Source organism: Rousettus aegyptiacus, unplaced genomic scaffold (genome assembly GCF_014176215.1).
Source record: "Rousettus aegyptiacus isolate mRouAeg1 unplaced genomic scaffold, mRouAeg1.p scaffold_m13_p_9, whole genome shotgun sequence".
Classification (NCBI taxonomy): Eukaryota; Metazoa; Chordata; class Mammalia; order Chiroptera; family Pteropodidae; genus Rousettus; species Rousettus aegyptiacus.
The window spans coordinates 54774620-54793043 of NW_023416312.1; the positions used below are offsets into that span (position 1 = coordinate 54774620).

Sequence of the window (18424 nt, forward strand, 5' to 3'; positions counted from 1 at the left end):
ATCTTATTGTTCTCAATCTGTTGTCTTTGCAGGAAACTTTTAAAGCCACTTTTCTACTTTATCTTTTTGAGGGTTGATTTAGTTAAGAATAGATAAAATAACCTGTAAATCCACTTAACCAGGTACATGTAGATTATGGTATGTTGAAGTACACCAACGGTGAACAAATATGCATTATGAGTATCCCACTCTTTCCTTAAGATACCTCATGTGTGCCATTTGGACCTATGGATACAGTGAGGGCTTCAATGTTCTTCTTATGTTAAATATTAAAGCTTATCTCCTTGTTTTTTCAAATACAGATAAATATTTCACAAAATCCAGCGGATCCTTTATGTAATATCCTTTATGTAATATCTCGACTCAGGGAACCACTGACTGAACGTTGAACTCAGGATTAAGGATTATGGGAAAGTGAAAATAATAATTTCGTTTTATAATATCTAAATATATCTTCTTAATTTACTCTCATGATGGTAAAGAGGTATATGTAGGTATTCAAAATTGGATCCCTCCAGCAGGACTTGAATTAAATGAAGAGTTTTTGTGCCATACTCAGTAATAGTCATTTCATGTCATGCTGTGTTTCCTGCTTTTTGGCTCTATATTGTTTATAGAGACAATTTTTTTCCATGGACTTTAGTTTCCATCTGAGCTTCTTTATGTTATATGGCTATAGTCTGTATAGGTAAAGTTAAGTGGATCTTTTGAAAACATGAGGTAGTCATTTAACGACACATAGAATTGGCCAATTATTTATTTATATAGAAAATCCCTGATACTTTTACTGGAATTTTAGAAAAAAAAGTTCTTTCTTGTCCACAGAACCTAGAGGAATTATAGAACCTATCTTTAGTAAAGAATAAATTAAACAGAGGCTATAAGAATCCATTAATTTATAACCTTAAAATAATCAAACATAACTATAATCACTGTTAATGCTAGGGCATATTTTTAGGTACTAGAATATTATTGAGTTATTCTCTTCAGGAGTACAGCTCCCTTCAACATAGCAGTTAAAGAAACTTGAATAATTCCTATTGGGAAATAGAAGGAATAGGGCAAGCATTTGATGATGAAGCCAAATTCATATTTTTAAGACAACAGGTGGAAAAATCCATCCTTAAACTGGGATCAAGACATGTTGCAGAAACAGAAACAATTTATAGAAAATGTAAAGAAATTTAGAGCAAATTTGCGTGAAGAAGGAACAAGTATTACTTTTCTCTTATATGGAAGGAAGAAATGTGAAAATGGAAAAGGTTGACATTCACCTCTTATAAAGCAAAATAGAAAAACAGTGTAAGAGTTAGAAAATGGTGTTAGAAGATGAAGAAAACGTTTTTAGTTATATTGCTTCTGTTTAAAGACTTATGGGGAGAGAGAGGGAGGAGAGAAAATGAGAACGAATGAATGAGAATATAAATGAATGAACAGGCAGCTGGTTTAACTTTTAACTTTCTCCTTTGACTATTCTTATATAGCTCCTCAGTGATAACTTTAAGAAAACAGTGTTTGCTGAAGAAGTGAAGGGATTTGTCTGTAATGGGAAAATTACATCATGGCATATGTGGAAGGAGAAAAAAATGATTAATGTTTACAGATAAGGCTTAAAATATGAATGGTCAATTATTTAGACCAATATTTTTTTTAAAGCTATAGAATACTGTTTTCTTCTCATGTATTGTAGAAGTGCTAATAACTAAATATTAAACATACTAAAAACTTTTGGTTTTTTGAGTAATATAAGAATTTTACGTTTAGTAGTTTCATATTCAGTTACATTCTTTAGAATTAATATCGAATTATTAGTATTGCTCTATTTAACTTTATGATTGTATTATAAAGCTGGAGGTAATGATTTGGAAGTATTAGCTACTTAATTAGTAGTATACTTCTTATTTCTATAAGAATAAAATGAGTCATTTTGATCTTTTCTGTTCATATGAATGGTAAATGTTCCCAATCAACCTATGGAGGAAATTTATGGGAATAAAACACATTCGTGGCTATAAAGCAAATTAAAATATTTAGAGAAAAGGTCCTAAATATCACATTGGTTCAACAACTATTTATTAAATGCTTAGTACATTGCGGGAACTGTGTTCTTTGTTTGAGTACAAAGATCAAGACCCAAATTCTGCTCTCAGTTAGCTTATAGTTTAGAGGAGAGGGACTTAACAGATAGTTTCAATATAACTACTGCAATATGGGAATGAATATGGTAGAATAGAATGAAGAAAGTCATCTCTAAGTGAAGTGTTTTGGGGGAACTCTAAAGAATTAGTGTAAGAATGAGTTAGCTAGATATGGGTTTGGGTGGGGTTGGAGGGATGAGATGGGATGGGGGTTAATCAAGAGAGAGGGTGGTGAGGATTGGATTGTTCTAGATGGAGAGAACAGCATCATATGTAAGTTAATGGAAGTGTGTAACTGCGTCGCGTATGTAGGAAAACCACAAACAACGTTGCACTATTAAAACAGAAAAGGATAAGATTAAAAGTGGTAAAAAAAAATGCGACTGAAGAGGCGTTGATAACACTAATAGCTAGCATTTGTGAAGGCTAGTTAACTACACCAGGGTTCATTTGTGTGATCATACTTAAACTTGACAACATTCCTCTGAGGTCTATAATCTCATATGCCCCTATTGTCCTGACTACGTCCATACAAAATCATTCAGCTCCAATGACATGATCTTACCAGTGTATACCATTAAACATTGAATGGAGTACATTGTAATGCAGGAATATTACTGTAAGGAGAGCAAACTATCTAGAGATTGCCAGAGGGTGGCACTACTGCACTCTTTGGCCAGGCTGTGAAGATACAAATACAGTCAATCTTTTTAGGTGGCCCAGAGTTGATGCTACTTGGGGGATGCAGATTTATGCTAACCACATTTGCAGAGACTGTAATTTAACCAGAATGTTTTGAGACAGTAGAGACATAGCCTAGCATATGTGAGCAATACTTAGGGGTTTTGATGGAAACAAACACATTATGAGTCAGCTGAATGATGTGCTTACTAATAAGATAATAAAATCAGAGGCTGAATTAATAGAAGTATAGCATTTTAAGATGAAGGAGGTAGAAGTCCTTTCCTTCCTTCATTTATCAAACTGGAAAAGATTTGAGAGAGACAGATAATGGATGCTAAGCCAATCACATGAAAATGTGTTGGAGCTGGTTTAGATGTACTTAATCCCAAAAGAGAGAATGCTACTTTCAAACAATATTTACATGGTCGTCAGGTTTATTCCTGTGTCCAGTCTGACTACCATCTCTCTTAGTTCAGAATCTTGAATTACTTCAGTAGCTCAAATTATTGAATGTAAGAGAATCTACTTGGACTAGTTTAAATAGAAAATGTGTATATATTATTAAGGGATATTAGGTAGCTCTTGAATCAGAAAGGTTACAGAAACCAGCTCCAGGTAACATTGTAGGAATAACTTCTAGAACTACACAACTGAAATCAGTCTGATTAAGGAGCTTTTGCCACCCCAAAACCACTTGGTCAGACTGTCGTGATGAAAAAGATTGGCTGCTGCCATTAATTCCATAACCACATCACCTCTGTCGCCACCCATGCCAGCAAAATGGGTAGCTTACTCGCGGCCTGCTTCTTCACATAGTTCACTTCTGAATCTACACCTCCTGTAGATGCATTTTATTGGTGGAAACTAAGCCACATGCCCGTACTCTTGTTATAAGGGAGACTGGCAAATGTAGTCTTTATGAATTCTTCATTGGTTCAGTGGGATTGACACTGTGAGGGTATATTAAAATGTAGATGACGTGTTCAAATGCTGTTGGGCAGCCAAATATGACCGCAGACCACTTTGGTCTCCTAGCTAGTCTCTGCTTTCACCCAGACTTTTCTCATCTTTCAAGACCTAAAGCCTCACGAAGACTTCTTTGACCTTTCCATCTGTCCTCTGGGTTGCCCAAGCATCATATACATGCTTCTATTATAATTATTTATTTGCATATCTGTTTTCCATACTAGACCATGAGTTATATATTTTTTGTTTAACAAAGTTAGTATTTAATAAGTGTTAGGCATTGTTCCAAGTGTTTCAGAAATGATAATTCACTTAATTTGTGGGTACAGGCAGACTTTCAAATTTGCACTCCCATAGCCAGGCTAGCATAGTCCCTGGGGCATTCTATGTGTCTAGTAAATAAATGATTCAAAATTTAGAAGTAGAGAAGAAAAAATAATGACACAGTCCCACCACCTTAACATGCTGTTAGTATTTTGTTGTACATGTTTCACATCTAGTCATCCAAAGAAAACTTAGCAAAACTTAAACTTCCCTAAGATGGGACAGGCTGCCTGCAGAGGTAGTGAGTCCCTTGTTTGTTAAATTTGACACAGAACATAGATGAGTATCTGTGGACTATGTTAAAAGTGTTATCCAACCTCGTTTATATGACTTTACTAATTCAACAATGCGAAATCTAGCCTATGTAAGAGAAAGATTGGAAAACAGCTGTCTCCTGCTTTCAAGTAAGTCAATAACAAGTACGATATACAAATGACAAATATGATAAGATAGGAACGGTAGGGGTGGAGACAGTGATAGAGGTGATAGGAAGGGCGGTTACGTTTATATATATGCAAAATTTATGGGTATTGACTGAATGAATTGTCATAGGAGTCACCGAAGTGGGTGCAAATATAGATCATGAGATTCTTGCTGTCAACAAAGTTAATAATCACTAGATAGATGGACTTTGATTACTTTTCATGGATCCTTTGTTTTCCTCCTGCATTCTCACATCTGAATCTTTAAAATAATTTTAATACTTTTCTTTGCCTATTAATTTGCTTGATTAAGCCAGAATTACTAGAGAGTGAAGAGATAAAAATATTTTTTTAATTGAGATGCAATTCACGTACCATAAAATCTACCTTCTAAAAGTGTTCAACGAGCTTTTTAAAATATATTCACAGAGCTGTGTAACCATCACAACAATTAGTTTTAGAACATTTTTATCACCCCCAAAAGAAATACCATACCCACCAGCAGTCACACCTCAAATCCACTCATCCCCTCCCCTCCCAGGCAACCACTAATTCACATTCTGTCTCTCTAAATTTGCCTATCCTGGACATTTCATATAAATGGAATCATGCGATATGTGGTCTTTTGTGACCGATTTCTTTCACTTAGCATAATGTCATTTCTTCATTCATTCTATAACACCTATCAGTGTATCATTCCTCTTTGTGGTTGAATAACATTTCACTGTATGGACATACCACATTTGTTTATACATTCATCACTTGATGGACATTTAGATTGCTTCTACTCTTTGATGATACTGCTGTGAATATGTATGTACAAGTTTTCGTGTGGACATACTTTCATTTCTCTTGGGTATAAGCAGGGTCGTGTAGTAACTGTACGTGTAGCTTTTAAAGGAACTGCTAGACTGTTTTCCAAAGTGGCTGCATCATTTCACATTCTTACCAACAATGTGGCAGAGTTCTAATCTCTCCACACCCACACCAACATTTGTTGTTACTATCTTTTTCATCCTAGCCATCTTAGTGGGAGTGAGGTGGTATCTTATTGTTTTGATTTGCATTTCCCTAATGAATAATGATGTTGAACATCATGTACTTATTGGTCATTTGCATATCTTCTTTAGAGAAATGTCTGTTCAAATCTTTTGCCCATTTGTAATTGTTTTTCTTTTTTTATTATTGATTTGTAATAGTTCTTTATATATTCTGGATACAAGTCTGTTATCAGACATGATTTGTAATTATTTTCACCCATTCGTCGTCTTTTCTTTCGATTTTGTTTTTGAAGCACAGTCCTTTCCAACTTGGTGACCCCTCAAGAATGTCTTAATAAATTTTGCAAGGGTTAACGCGCATTTCAAAATGAAGAAAAATAATTTGTCTAGTGAAAAGGTTATGTGTGTATCACAAAGTAAAGGAAGATTCCCAACCGAATTATAGCTTATTGAACCTCAAAATAATGTGTTCTTATAATTGAATATTTTTCCCTCCAATGAGGGATTTTTGTTATCCCAATACATGTAACTATATTTTCTCTCTCTCTCTCTCTCTCTCTCTCTCTCTCCCTCTTCCCCCTCCCTCCCCCTTCCTTCCACCCTCTCCTTCTCTCCCTTCCTTTCTCCCTCTCCCACCCTCCCTCTCTCTTTTTTTGCTTTTCCAAATCTAGCAACTTCTCATGAACGTATTGTCAGTGACATATTATAGATATATATTTCCTATTAATTTACAAATCATATTTGCTTTTCTAGATAATAGTAATCCTAAGGGAGCATATGCCAAATAGCAAAATGTATGTATGTTATTTATTTTGGCTACCAGGGTAAATAAATAGCATTGCTAGGGCTATGTGATGTATATCTATGCTATACACTGCAAATTTATTTTGTAGAATAGTTGAAAAATATTGTTTTCTTTCTGCTCATTATATGACTTGGTAGAAATATGAGCCATGGTAAATTTTATACAAGATTTTGGTGTCCAGAGTGGAAAATAAAAGTGAAGGATCCACAGAAACGATTACTGTTGTAAGTCACAACATGACTTGCTATTTTAAGGTAGAATATTTATTAACCACTTTTGAAACTCTTTAGCAGAAATTTGCTAATGCTTACAATGTTCTTTCTAATAGGAGGACATGAACCTTAATGAAGAACGAAAAGCTCCTTTACGAAACAAAGATTTTATCACCAAGCGTGAGATGGTTGTCCAGTATATTTCTGCTACAGCCAAATCTGTAAGTAGTGAGACTTTTCTGGCACCGACATAGTGAGCTTAGTGTTATCTGCTTAAAAATAAACAACCTCAGATTTTCAAGTTTTTGAGTCAGTGTATTCATATAGACTATTCAGGACAAAATTATATATTTTTACACATTTAGTATATATTCAAAACTGTTTCTAATTAGACTTCCATTACTATAAACAAAATTAACTGAAGATAGAAGGCCCTGAGTTAATCCAGTGAGTCTTGGGGCAGAGGTTTTTGTGCTCTTACTACAATTGGACGGCAATTTGCAGGTATTCAACGAAATATAGTTTGTTATATGAAAATTTTGGATTTTGAGAGAGAAGATACAAATACAGCCTAGTCACAAGTTTTAAGTTTACATTAAAGCTATATGTCTGGTGTCTGCTTGCATGAATATTTTAGCAATACTTTTATTATGCAGTTTTGTTAGTTTTTTATCTTACGTGATGCTAACTATGCAAACTGCCTCGTAATTATTATTGTACAGCTTAATTTGATATAAAGAAGGTTACTTAATAGGAACTTTAATCAAATCTGTCTGATTCTCAAAAGATTTGAAAGTGGGGTCATTGAAAAGACTTGTTATCAGCGGGAAAACTTAGTGTTTTAATGGAATATGTTGCTTTGGTCACATCCTAAGGTACTTCCAAAAATAGTCTCCAGGTTTGATTTTTTTCTTTTTGTCAAAAAAAAATGTTTTTGAAATGGGAAATATATTGTTTACATTTATGTAAAAAAATCTTCTCACATCTAGAGTTCATGAAATTACTATGCATGTATGTATTATATGTCTGTACATATATATTATACACATAAATGTACAAACACGTACATTTAAGACAGGCATATTTTAAATTTAAAAAGTTGACCAGTGGAGAAAACAGTTCTTCATTTGAAAAATATATTCTAAAATTATTTGGCTACCCTATTAATGCTATTTCAGTACAGTAATTGCAATGGTGATTACTGATGCATTTTGCTCCAAATTCTACGATCATATTGATTCCATATTGTACTTTAAGCAAGCTAAATCTGAATGCTGAACTATTTAAACATAACGCATTGCAGCTCTGCCAGAGTAGAGCAACAGCATGTTTTTTAAATTTGTTTCTGGTATCCAAGGGCAGAAATATGTTTCGAGTGATAAGTGAAATTTGCCATGAGCGTCGTTTTCAATAGAATTAGGTGATGCATAGGGTTTTACTTTGAAATTCTGATGAATCTCTTCTCATTTTTGCACTCAAGTTATTGTTCACAGTAAAATGCTTTAGAAAAATGCAGGGTGTACCTTCAGTGTTATTTTTCAAATACCTAAAGGCAAATACAGTAGTAAATCTGTATAACTAAATCTGAGTGCAAAATCTACACAAGAATATATGAATAATCATGTAGTGTTTTTAATGAGATGATTTCGTTAGTGTTTCTGGCTCATTTGTTGTTTTGTTTGTATAAGTAGGATTGAATGTGATAGAGATGATATGAAGCCCTTAACTTTTTGATTTTTATTCTATTGCTATGTGGAACTTGTTTTCATTTATTCTAATATCATTTCCTCTTCATATGACCAAAGAATGTACACTGTAAGTTATATGCTCATTTTCAGATTAAAATGCTAAAATTTGGGTAAACGTGAATGAGCTCTCTTGAATTGCTTTATTTGAAAAATGGAAATTGAATGTTTCTCGAAAGACAGTGAAAATTCTATGTTTAAGGTGTTTGCCTCAAAATCAGTACTGTAACTATTTAGCGTATGACCTTTGTTTCATTCAGCATACATATGAGCACCAGACATGTATACAACACTTTCATTAGAGACAGAAGATTCTACATTTTATTTGCTAATATTTTTCATATAGGAAATATTATGAAAGAAAGCCTGTTGATAAGTATATTTTAAATCTTTCTCATCTTGGGGGAGACATTAATTAGTACTGTGTTTTCCATTGTTAAAGCAAAGGAAATTGCGTATGTCATTTTCTTTTGAATATGAGAGGGATGCCATTTGGTGACAAATATTCCTCTCGTCTTTTGACCTCTTTGTGATTATGGCAATAAATTTTGCATAAATGATAACCTAATGTATGGCTGTTTGCCTGTGTGTAACCAAGGTTTCCATCCTGCTTGCAAATCTTTTACTTTTTTAATGCTTTTTCATTATGTTGATACACTAGTTAAAAATGTTTTCTCATTTGAAGTAGATATTATTGTACCTATTTCTTTATCAAAATGCTTTATAAGTAGTCAAAACTTTCATCTTGAAGTAAAAACAAAGTTGAGGGTTAGAGTCCCTGGTGGAGAAATGTTTTATAGTTACATATAGAATATGTGAGAATTCTAGTTAAATTTAAACATAAATTGTACATTTCCCCCTTTAACACCTGCCTTAGTTGATTTGTTTGGAATTGGAAAATAAACAAATGAAATATGAGCTCAATAAGAAATGTCCATCATCTCCTGGGTTTCTGGGTAAGCACAGTAAAGCAAGATGAAACTATACACAGGTATGTGCTCAAAAGCTGTTTCTAAAGCAAATGAGTCTTTTGTTATGTAATGAACTTTGCTTAAATTAGCATGGAATAAGAGAATGTAAAGGAAATGAAAAGATAATAAAACGACTGCCTAGTTTTTCCTTCTTGAAGTCCCACAATAGAGAATGTAAAGTTATGTGAATGTTAAAAGAAAAGTAGCTTGAGTAATTCTGACAGTGATGGATGACCTTCAAATAAAGTTGTGAAGAAGAACCTCTTCTCTGTGCAAGCTAGGCTTGTTTCATCATTGTAGCACGTGTGGTTCTGTACCTGATCTAGGATAGTTGGTACATGTACATCATTTGACCACAAATAATCCAGAAGAATCTCTGTTTTCAAAACACCAGCATGTTTTAAGAAATGGGAAGCCAAGCTTTGTTAGTATTGCAGATGTCGTACCGATTCATAATCCTGAAAGAGGCACACTATGTCAGTGATTTAGAGGGCATCTGGCATGTCATATCAGAACAACCTATATAGACCATTATGAGGAAAAAGTAATCACTGAAATTCTAACATTAGTTTGGCACATGCCAATGTTCCTATTAGAATATTAGGAAACTAGTTTATTTCTAACTTAAATCACAAAGTTGAGGTTTTAAAATGTGTAAAATTATATTTTTGATGACACATGAGCCATTGAGAGAGCTATCATTGACTTGAAAAAATCTCAATAGGAAATAATTTTAAGTAGTGTTACCAAATACATCTATAGATTCATTAGATTAATGCATATACTAAGCAGTAAAAGTTGCAGTGTATCTATGTGTAGTTTTGCAAAAACGTGTTATGGCTTTGCTTTTGCCATTATCAGATATTTTCTTTCTCAGGTTTTATTTTCCAGGCATGGTCTGGATTTGGTAAAACAATTGAACTCAAACATGACCAAACCGGTTTTCCTTAGCTTCTCTTTGCCAATCTAATCTGTTCGCTGTATACGCTTTAGCTAAATGCAGTCATTCTGTAATCCAAATGAATCATTAAATGTGCCATATTCTGGTCATTTCACTAGGTATAGACCTGTCTTAATTCTCAAGACAGGCTCACGTTCATGTTTTTTTTTTTTAGTCTCATGTCTGTGCTAAATAAACAAGGGACAAATAAGACCTCTGTCTTTTTGGTGGGATGAATAATTTAGGTCAATAGCATATCTTTCAATTCAGAACACTGTTAATGGCACCAAAGAGGCTTTTGTTCAACTAAATAACCACTGCCTGTAAATAGTCTGTTGAGTGAATATTTTACGAATGCTCCTTCTCTACTTGGAGATTCGTGAATTCCTCTGAAAAAATTTACTTGGAAACTCATTATCTTTTTGTTTCTTGTGGTATCCTGTTCAATTTAGGATTCTTAATAGGATTTCAGTTATATTTTATTTTTTTAAAGTACTTGCTGAAAAATAGAACACATATTGGTAATTATTGCTATTAGATTAATGGTTTTAGATTGTGGATTGACTCTTTTTAGGACATTGGTTGATATTTAAGTATAGGAATCTGATAACAAAGATTATATTTAGATTTTGGCACAAAATTATGTTTAAGGCTGTGATTTTACTTCTTGTTTTTTCAAACACAACTCTGCCCTTCAGAAATTCTTTTATCTCTTATCCATTAGGAAAAGCTCAATCAAAGTTGCAATTTTGAACTGTTTCCTCCTTATGAATAACCGCATGTTCAAATACAAAATGCTTCTTTGTCTTCACATTATATAGAAAACTCTAATCTTATAATAGAAATGCTAGGATGACCTAGAAAACTAGACTCATAAGCAATCTATCTTCCTTGTAATTTTTAAGTATGATATAAAAGAAAATTATAAACCTCAAATTTATAATGATATAAAATATTCCGTTTTCTTAATGCATGACTTTAAATGCAAGGTTAATATTCTAAAATACCTTATTTCAACCTTAATAGTATACCTGTTATAACAGGGAAAGAAAAAAAATATTTTCTGGGAAAAAAAAAATTCTATTGGTAATTTGAGGGGCTGTGTGGGTTGGTGAAATAGCTGATGCCTAATTATACTTAATCATGCATTACTTCATATTGAGACTGCACTATAGGAGAATCCCGTTACAGTACATTTAAAAAAGAAATCCTCAAATAGTAATAATCTTCTATTTGAGAATCCTTATTCTACAGAATGTATTGAAATACAGTAGAAATTAATACTGATATATTTGTTTTCGTCTCTAGATCTAATTATTAAAAGTATGCTCTTAAAGGTTAGCTATTTACTAATTTACTAAACACTTCTGTGAAAAGCTTCTAATTACTAATACTGTTGCTATTTGTTTTGTTTTGTTTTGTTTTGTTTTTTTTTACACCATAACCACTCTTCGTTGACCACTGCATGCAGATAGTTGGAAGTAAAGTTACGGTGAGTACAAAAGATATGTTTTACCCTTAGATGTAAATTTGCACTTTTTGGAATTAAGCGATTTTTGTTTATAGTATTTTATATGTTCAGTTCTTCCTTTGGTGTATATTTTACAAAAGCAGTGATACGAATATTGCTATGGTAACTGTTTTTCTTATAGTTTGAGAAATGTTTTAGAACTAGAACATGCTGGTATATTTTGTCTTAGAAAGTTTTACCTTAGAACTGTGCTTGTGTCAGTCTTTAGTATTCTGATAAATTGCACGTGTTACCTTAGTTTCTTGGAATGGCAGGGGGAGACTCCTAAAATATTAGTTTATGCTGACAGGAATTCTTATTAAAATATCTCACTTTGATTTTAGTATCACTGAGCACATAGGGTAATGAAAACAACCCTCGATGTTCAGTCAGGAGGCCTGGGTGCTTGTCTTTGCTGGGTGTTGCTAATCGGCTCTGTGACCTTGGGCAAGTCCTGTTAATTTCTCTGTGGTTGTTATATAAATTGAAGTGATCATCTACATTACTTTTAAGACTCTTTCTGTTGCTGTCTTTTAAAGGTTTTATATTCAAGGCACTGTATTTCTCTATTATGTAATACACCAACATGGCCTCTATTGTCATTGAGAGGTATTTGCAATTAATTACCTTGTCTTCATGACTAAGCAGTTCGTATTTAGAAAACAAGGCAGGAAACATCTTTGACATCATTATCTTCTCTAGCATAACGAATGTATTTAATATTTGTTTTACTTTTATAAATTAATTTCTTTTAAATTCATGTGACATCAAGGGGAAAAAAGCCATCAATCTTTCAGGATAATTTAAAAAATCAGCAGATATTTCTTTAGTGCATATTATATGCTAAGAACTGTGCTAGGTGCACTGGATGACTAGAAAATAAGAATAAGACCTAATAGTTTCAATAACATATTATTAAATAATCAAACCTTAAATTGTGCATGCTAATCTTAAGTGCACAGCAGGTCCTTGAATAATGGTGTTTTGTTCGGCATTGTTCCATTATAGCATTGATGAGATGCCCTAGGAACTTAACTCTTGTTTATATCAATTAGCCTATGGGAAAATTGGTTTTGTTTTATGTCATAGTTTTGCTTAAAGTCATAGTTTCCAGGAAACTATCAACAACGTAAGTGAGTACTTACTATAATTCAAAAATAGGAGAAAGAAGTAGGGTTAGAGTAATTAGAGAAAGTTCCATGAAAACTTCTGGATTTAAACTGGGCTTTCTGGAATAGTTAGTTATGATGACTGGGATTTGACTAGGGAGAGGAGACCCTGAAGAAGCTCCCAGATTAGAGAAGTAATATTCAGTGCAAAGGTTTGGAGAAAGAAGGAAATCCTGTTGGGGACAGGGCAGGGCAGAGGGAAGTGAGAGATGAAGTTGAGTTAGCAGGAACAAGAATGTATATTGGAAAGATAAAAAAAAAAGAAAAAAGTTGAAAGAGGATTTTAAAGTCCAGGCAGATGATTAGAAATTAGTCTGAGCAAGGAAATGACACGAGGACAACAGGGTTTAAGAAAAATAAATTTGATAGAGGTAGGTAGAATGAATTAGGCTAATGGTTCTTAAACTTGACAGTATATCCAATGCAATTTTTGTCTCTTGTGGGATCTGGGATAGGGCCAAGAACTGAGCATTTTTTTTTTAAATCAAGAACTGCAGGAAGTCCTGTTAAGGTAGGCTGAAGAGCACACTTTGAGAAATACTGGATAAGGATAGAGAAAGATTCGTTTGGGGTGGGGGAATACCTAGGAGACCTGCGAGTCAGTGAAGACCTGTTATGAACTGCTAGGTATAGAAGGATGGGATTAAATAATGAAGTTTTGTGTGGTAGAGGAATCTTGAGCTTATTTTAACATGAGCTGGAGACAGCCTTTTTTTCTGGTCTTGGTAACATAAACAATCCAATGGCTTATGCCTAAAGCCATTGAAATATTACCAATTCCTCCATATCCAGCTACTAAGTTCCGTTGATCATTTTTCCTAAATAACTGTCAACTCTATCCCCTAATAATCCACACATAGCTCCTCTAGTTCACACTCATCGTTTACATACAACACATTTGTGATCTCCATAGCCTCCTAGGTAATCAGTAGTCCCCTAGTCTTTGCTCTCCCCTCTCCCACCTGGCTCATGCGTGCTCTACACTGTGACCAGAGATCATGTGTTTCTCCTCTTAAAACTTTCAAGTGGCTCCCTGTTGCCTTTTGTCATCTTACCCCACCCCCTTTTCTAATTTCATCTCTAGCTGCATTATTACATGTGCCTGTCCTCTATCTGTATAGGAAGACTTGGAAATTCCTTGACATCCTGTTCTATAATACTTCTAAGTCAAGCATATTCTATTTCTTTGAGCTAGAATGCCCTTTTCTTTTTTAGGGTGCCCTGCAAGCTCCTAAATATCCATCAAGATTAAGCTTCATGTCGATCTTAATAGGAGAAGCTGTGCTAGATAACTCCTTCCTTCCCATAGCACTGTGTATATAGTGTTATAATATTTAACATATTTTATTTTAATAAATCATTTATATGTCTCTCTTCCCCAATGAACATAGCTTCTGCTCTCAAAATACTGAGTCAAATGGGGAAGACAGCTAGGTAAACACTATAAAGGCAGGGCCTAAAGATGTGCTACAGTTAGGTAAAGCTGCAAAGTGGCAGACCAGCAGGCTCTATATGGTTCATGGAAAAGCTTCATCTTGTCCGAGAGTGTTTTGACACACAGTATAATGGAATAGATGTTATGACTGATTTGCAATGTAAACTATTTCATATCATTGTCTTTTCTATGACTTGCTTCTTACATTGGAGTTGCAAATCCTGCAATAAAGGATGAAACAATAGGAATCACCTTCTAGAGGAAGTGGTGAGAGATTAGTTTTGGAGTTTAGGTGGGAAGGGTGCCTTAATGGGGGAGATTTTTTTTTGTTATTTTTTTCCAGAGACTACAGAGAAGAGTGGAAAAAAAACCCTTTAAAATCAGTAGTGTAAGTCAGGTACTAAATGGCTTATTTTTCATGGTCTCATTAATCTTCCAAAGGTGGGAGGCATTTGTTCATTGATAAAATGGGCAAATAAGAATTTCATAGAAGTGTTCCAGAGAGAAGAACTTCTAGAATAACAACTTTTAAATATTATGGTTGCCTAGAAACTATATATATTGGTCAAATAAATGAATGATATAGAAGCCAGACTGCATTTGGAAAGATGGAATGAATATGTAATGAACTGTGTCTTCATGGCCCTGACTTTTGCCTTTCTGATGATAATTAGGAGCAGAAATAGAGGCATTTGAGGTCCTCCTCATCTTGAGCTGCTGTCAGTTTTACTTTTCACTATTCCCCTTTTAAATTTTTACTTTAGAAATCAGGCTGGAAAACTCTCTGTTACTTGAATATAACCACCCTCTGAACGTCATGTGGTCTTGCTTCTGACTTTGGTCATCTAGTTTTTTGCATAGACTGTTTTCCTTTCTTTGTAAACATTCTTCCCATCCTCAATGGCTTTTCCATGAAGCCTATCCTGATTCCCACCCCTGATTTCTGCCTAATAATTTATCTTTAATTTAATAATTTAGCACTTTCTTTTAATCTCTCTTATGGAATCACTTTTGAGTTCATCTTATACTTCTATTATATGTTCCTTAAGGGCTACTCTTATGATACTCCTATTACACTTTATAGTAATTATAGCCTTGAATAACACTATAACCCCATGGGTCTGTCTTTTTATATCTATAGCGTAGACCCTATGAAAGGATGTAAATTTTAGTAGGGGTCATATGTTTAGTGGCAAATAGATCTGGGTTCAGATTCCCACTCGGCTACATATTGTACTATAAACAATCCAGCGACCTATGCTGCAAACTAGCTGTGTAACCTTAGATAAGTTAACCTTTCTGAACTTCAGTCTCCCCATTCATAAAATGAGGATAACAGTACTAAATTCAGGATGGTTTTGAAGCTTATTGCTTATACTTAATATATTTAACATATATTTGTGAGCTTCTTTAAGCTTGCAAATAGTAGGTCTAAATTACATTGTTCATTAAAGGTATTAATTTCTACAAAACACTCGGTATGAAAAACATAGAACAGGAAGATGGCATGGTAGAATTAGGTAGGAATATGAGCTGCCTTTTTGGTTTTTTTTTTTGAGAAGTATTCAAGATGTGTACTATTTAATATCATTTATTCTGGATCAAGAATGGTGGGAAAGATTTAGCTGGATGGATTAAGGAGAATGCCTCCCCTGTTTATTGGAAGCTATGTGTTACGTAGTGTAGATTATTGTTGGGCTTTGAGAAAAAAATTCATGTGTGGTCTCAAGAAAATATCGACTATGTTATTTTAAAGATTTAATAAAGTAGTTGAAAATTTATTATAGATACCATCTATGAAGGGAAATTATAAAATATCTTCCTGTAGATATTTTAAAATAGCAGAAGAGAATTTAGAGTAGGGTAGAGATGGAAAGAACTAAATGACTTTTTGAATGGCTTCTAGTTCTAAATAAGTGTTGTGCAGCTTTTTCAGCCAAAATATTTTTTAAAAATTCAGTAACACATTTCATAAAACAGATTTAGAAAACACCTAAAATGATTGATTTGATTTCACTGCAAGCCAGGAATAATTTATCCACCGGTAGAAAAATCACTATTCTACTGCAGAGAAAAAAAATAGAATTGACATGATTACTTATGATAATTGGAAAATAGAATTATAATGACCAGACCTTACGATGTTAAATATAAGGTAATTTAATGACATTAATATCGAATGCCTAAGGCAGCAGTAGGGCGTTTCTGGATTAGTGTTCATTTCGGCATCAGTCAGACCTGGATTTGAACCCTTGATTCAGCACTCAGTCATTCTAGGTGACCTTGTTAACTTCTTCTAGCCACAGTTTCATTCCTTTCTTGAACAGATATTACTGATTACCTATTATGCACCAGGCACTATTCTAGATGCTCGAATAATTGACCATATTGATAAATTCCTCATGGAGCATACAATCTAGCAGGGGAGATGGACAATAAGACACATATCAAATGTAATGACTGGTAGTGGCAAGTGCTATAAAAGGGAAAAAAACAAGATGAGAAAGCTGAGAGTGGTCAGGGATGTGCTATTTTAGATAGGTGAACTCTCTGAGCAAATGACGTTGGAACAGAGACATGAACGCAACTGGGAAGAGCCATGCAGATATCAATGGAAGAGCTTTACAGGCAGAGAGAACATCAAGTGCTACGGCTTGGAGGCAGGGGTGTGCCTTGAGTATTTAAAGAATAGCAAAGAGGTCGCTGTGGCTGGAGTGGGGGTTAACAAAGGGAAGTATTGGGGAATTTAATAATCAACCCGGAGAGCTCATGAAAGTGAATAAAAACTGAGGTTAAGCATAGTAGTAGGTTGTAAATATGGAAAGGTAGATTAAGGTCATTTTAGAAGGGGTATGCTGAGTTGTGAGGAATTCTGGAAGGTTTTGAGCAATGGAATGACAAAATCTGAGCTGTATTTGAGAAAATTAATGGAGCAGTGGAAATTGGAGAGGTTAGAGACTAGGGCAGGGAGATCAAGCTGGGGGTTGTTGAAGTAGTTTAAATAATAACACCCTGAACTGGAGAGTGGTTAGTAAGAATAAAATGGAGGGTATAGATGAGAGAGAGGAGACTGTGGAAGTAAAATATCTCAGCCTCAGATTAAAAAGGGCAGAGGAGATGTATGAATCAATGACTGAAATTACAAGCATGAGTGACTGAAATGATGGTGACTTGAGCATTCCAGAGAAGTCAGGAGCAAGACTAAGTTTGGAGGAAAAGATGATGAATTGTTAGACATGTCAGTCAAGGAGATATTAGCGAAATCACAAAAACAGGTATAAAGCCACCACACAAGAACATTTTGTAGCATTAAGAGTAGAATTTTATAATTTGATTCTGTTTCAACCTGACTTTTGCTATTTTGAATATACTCTCTGCACAATGCTGTTGAACATATGTTGTTTATCATTCTAATAACATTTACCTGTTTATAAACTGAAGCCTCAATATCTATACTAGGCAGTGAAGTCCATATGTACTTCTAGTTGACTCAATGGCGTCTGATAGAGAAGAGGTAATTATTTTGGTGGCTGGTAGTGTTGCTTAGCAGATAAGCCATTTTACATAATCAAGATGGCACATTCATACCTTTTTCTGTGTTTCTAAATAGTCTTAATTAAAAGGACAGCCCCATCATAGGTAAAGGTTAGATACAAATGTAGATTTCTTGGCCCTAATTGGGGCATGGGAATCATAGGCACTGATCGAATGAATATTGCAGGACTTTTTTCTCAAAGAAGAGCCCAATGAATTTGTTCCCCCTGGCTAGTGAAGAAGGTCATACTGAAAGGAAGTTCCTGTTAAAAGTATAAGCTCATGGCCAGGCTCAAGGTAATAAATTCAAAATGCTACTGGCGTGTTCCCTTTTATAATCTACCTAGTAATCATAATGTCCATAAAAAAACACTAAGTGTGGCAGTATGTATTCATGGGTTGTTGAGCTGCTATTGCATTATGGTATTGAAGTTTTATTAGTTTACTGATCTAATAGTGTATTAATGATTGCTTCGTGTAATGTTATATTTGTGTCAGGCCAATTATTTGAATATGTGAAAAAAGATCAAATCTTTTCAGTTTTTTTTTTTTAAATAATTGTATAGTC

General features: G+C 34.1%; 1 protein-coding gene across 7 annotated transcripts in view; it reads left to right on the forward strand.

The window, feature by feature from the left end:
• DIAPH2 (diaphanous related formin 2) overlaps positions 1–18424 on the forward strand; it is a 776708-nt gene that overhangs the window by 61514 nt on the left and 696770 nt on the right. For 5 of the 7 annotated variants that reach the window (XM_036226378.1, XM_036226383.1, XM_036226380.1 and 2 more), the window contains 2 exons: positions 6669–6773; positions 11680–11700. In XM_036226378.1, the coding sequence (XP_036082271.1) occupies positions 6669–6773; positions 11680–11700 (126 nt within the window). The remainder of the gene's footprint in view (positions 1–6668; positions 6774–11679; positions 11701–18424) is intronic. The other 2 variants (XM_036226382.1, XM_036226379.1) reach the window with 1 other exon arrangement.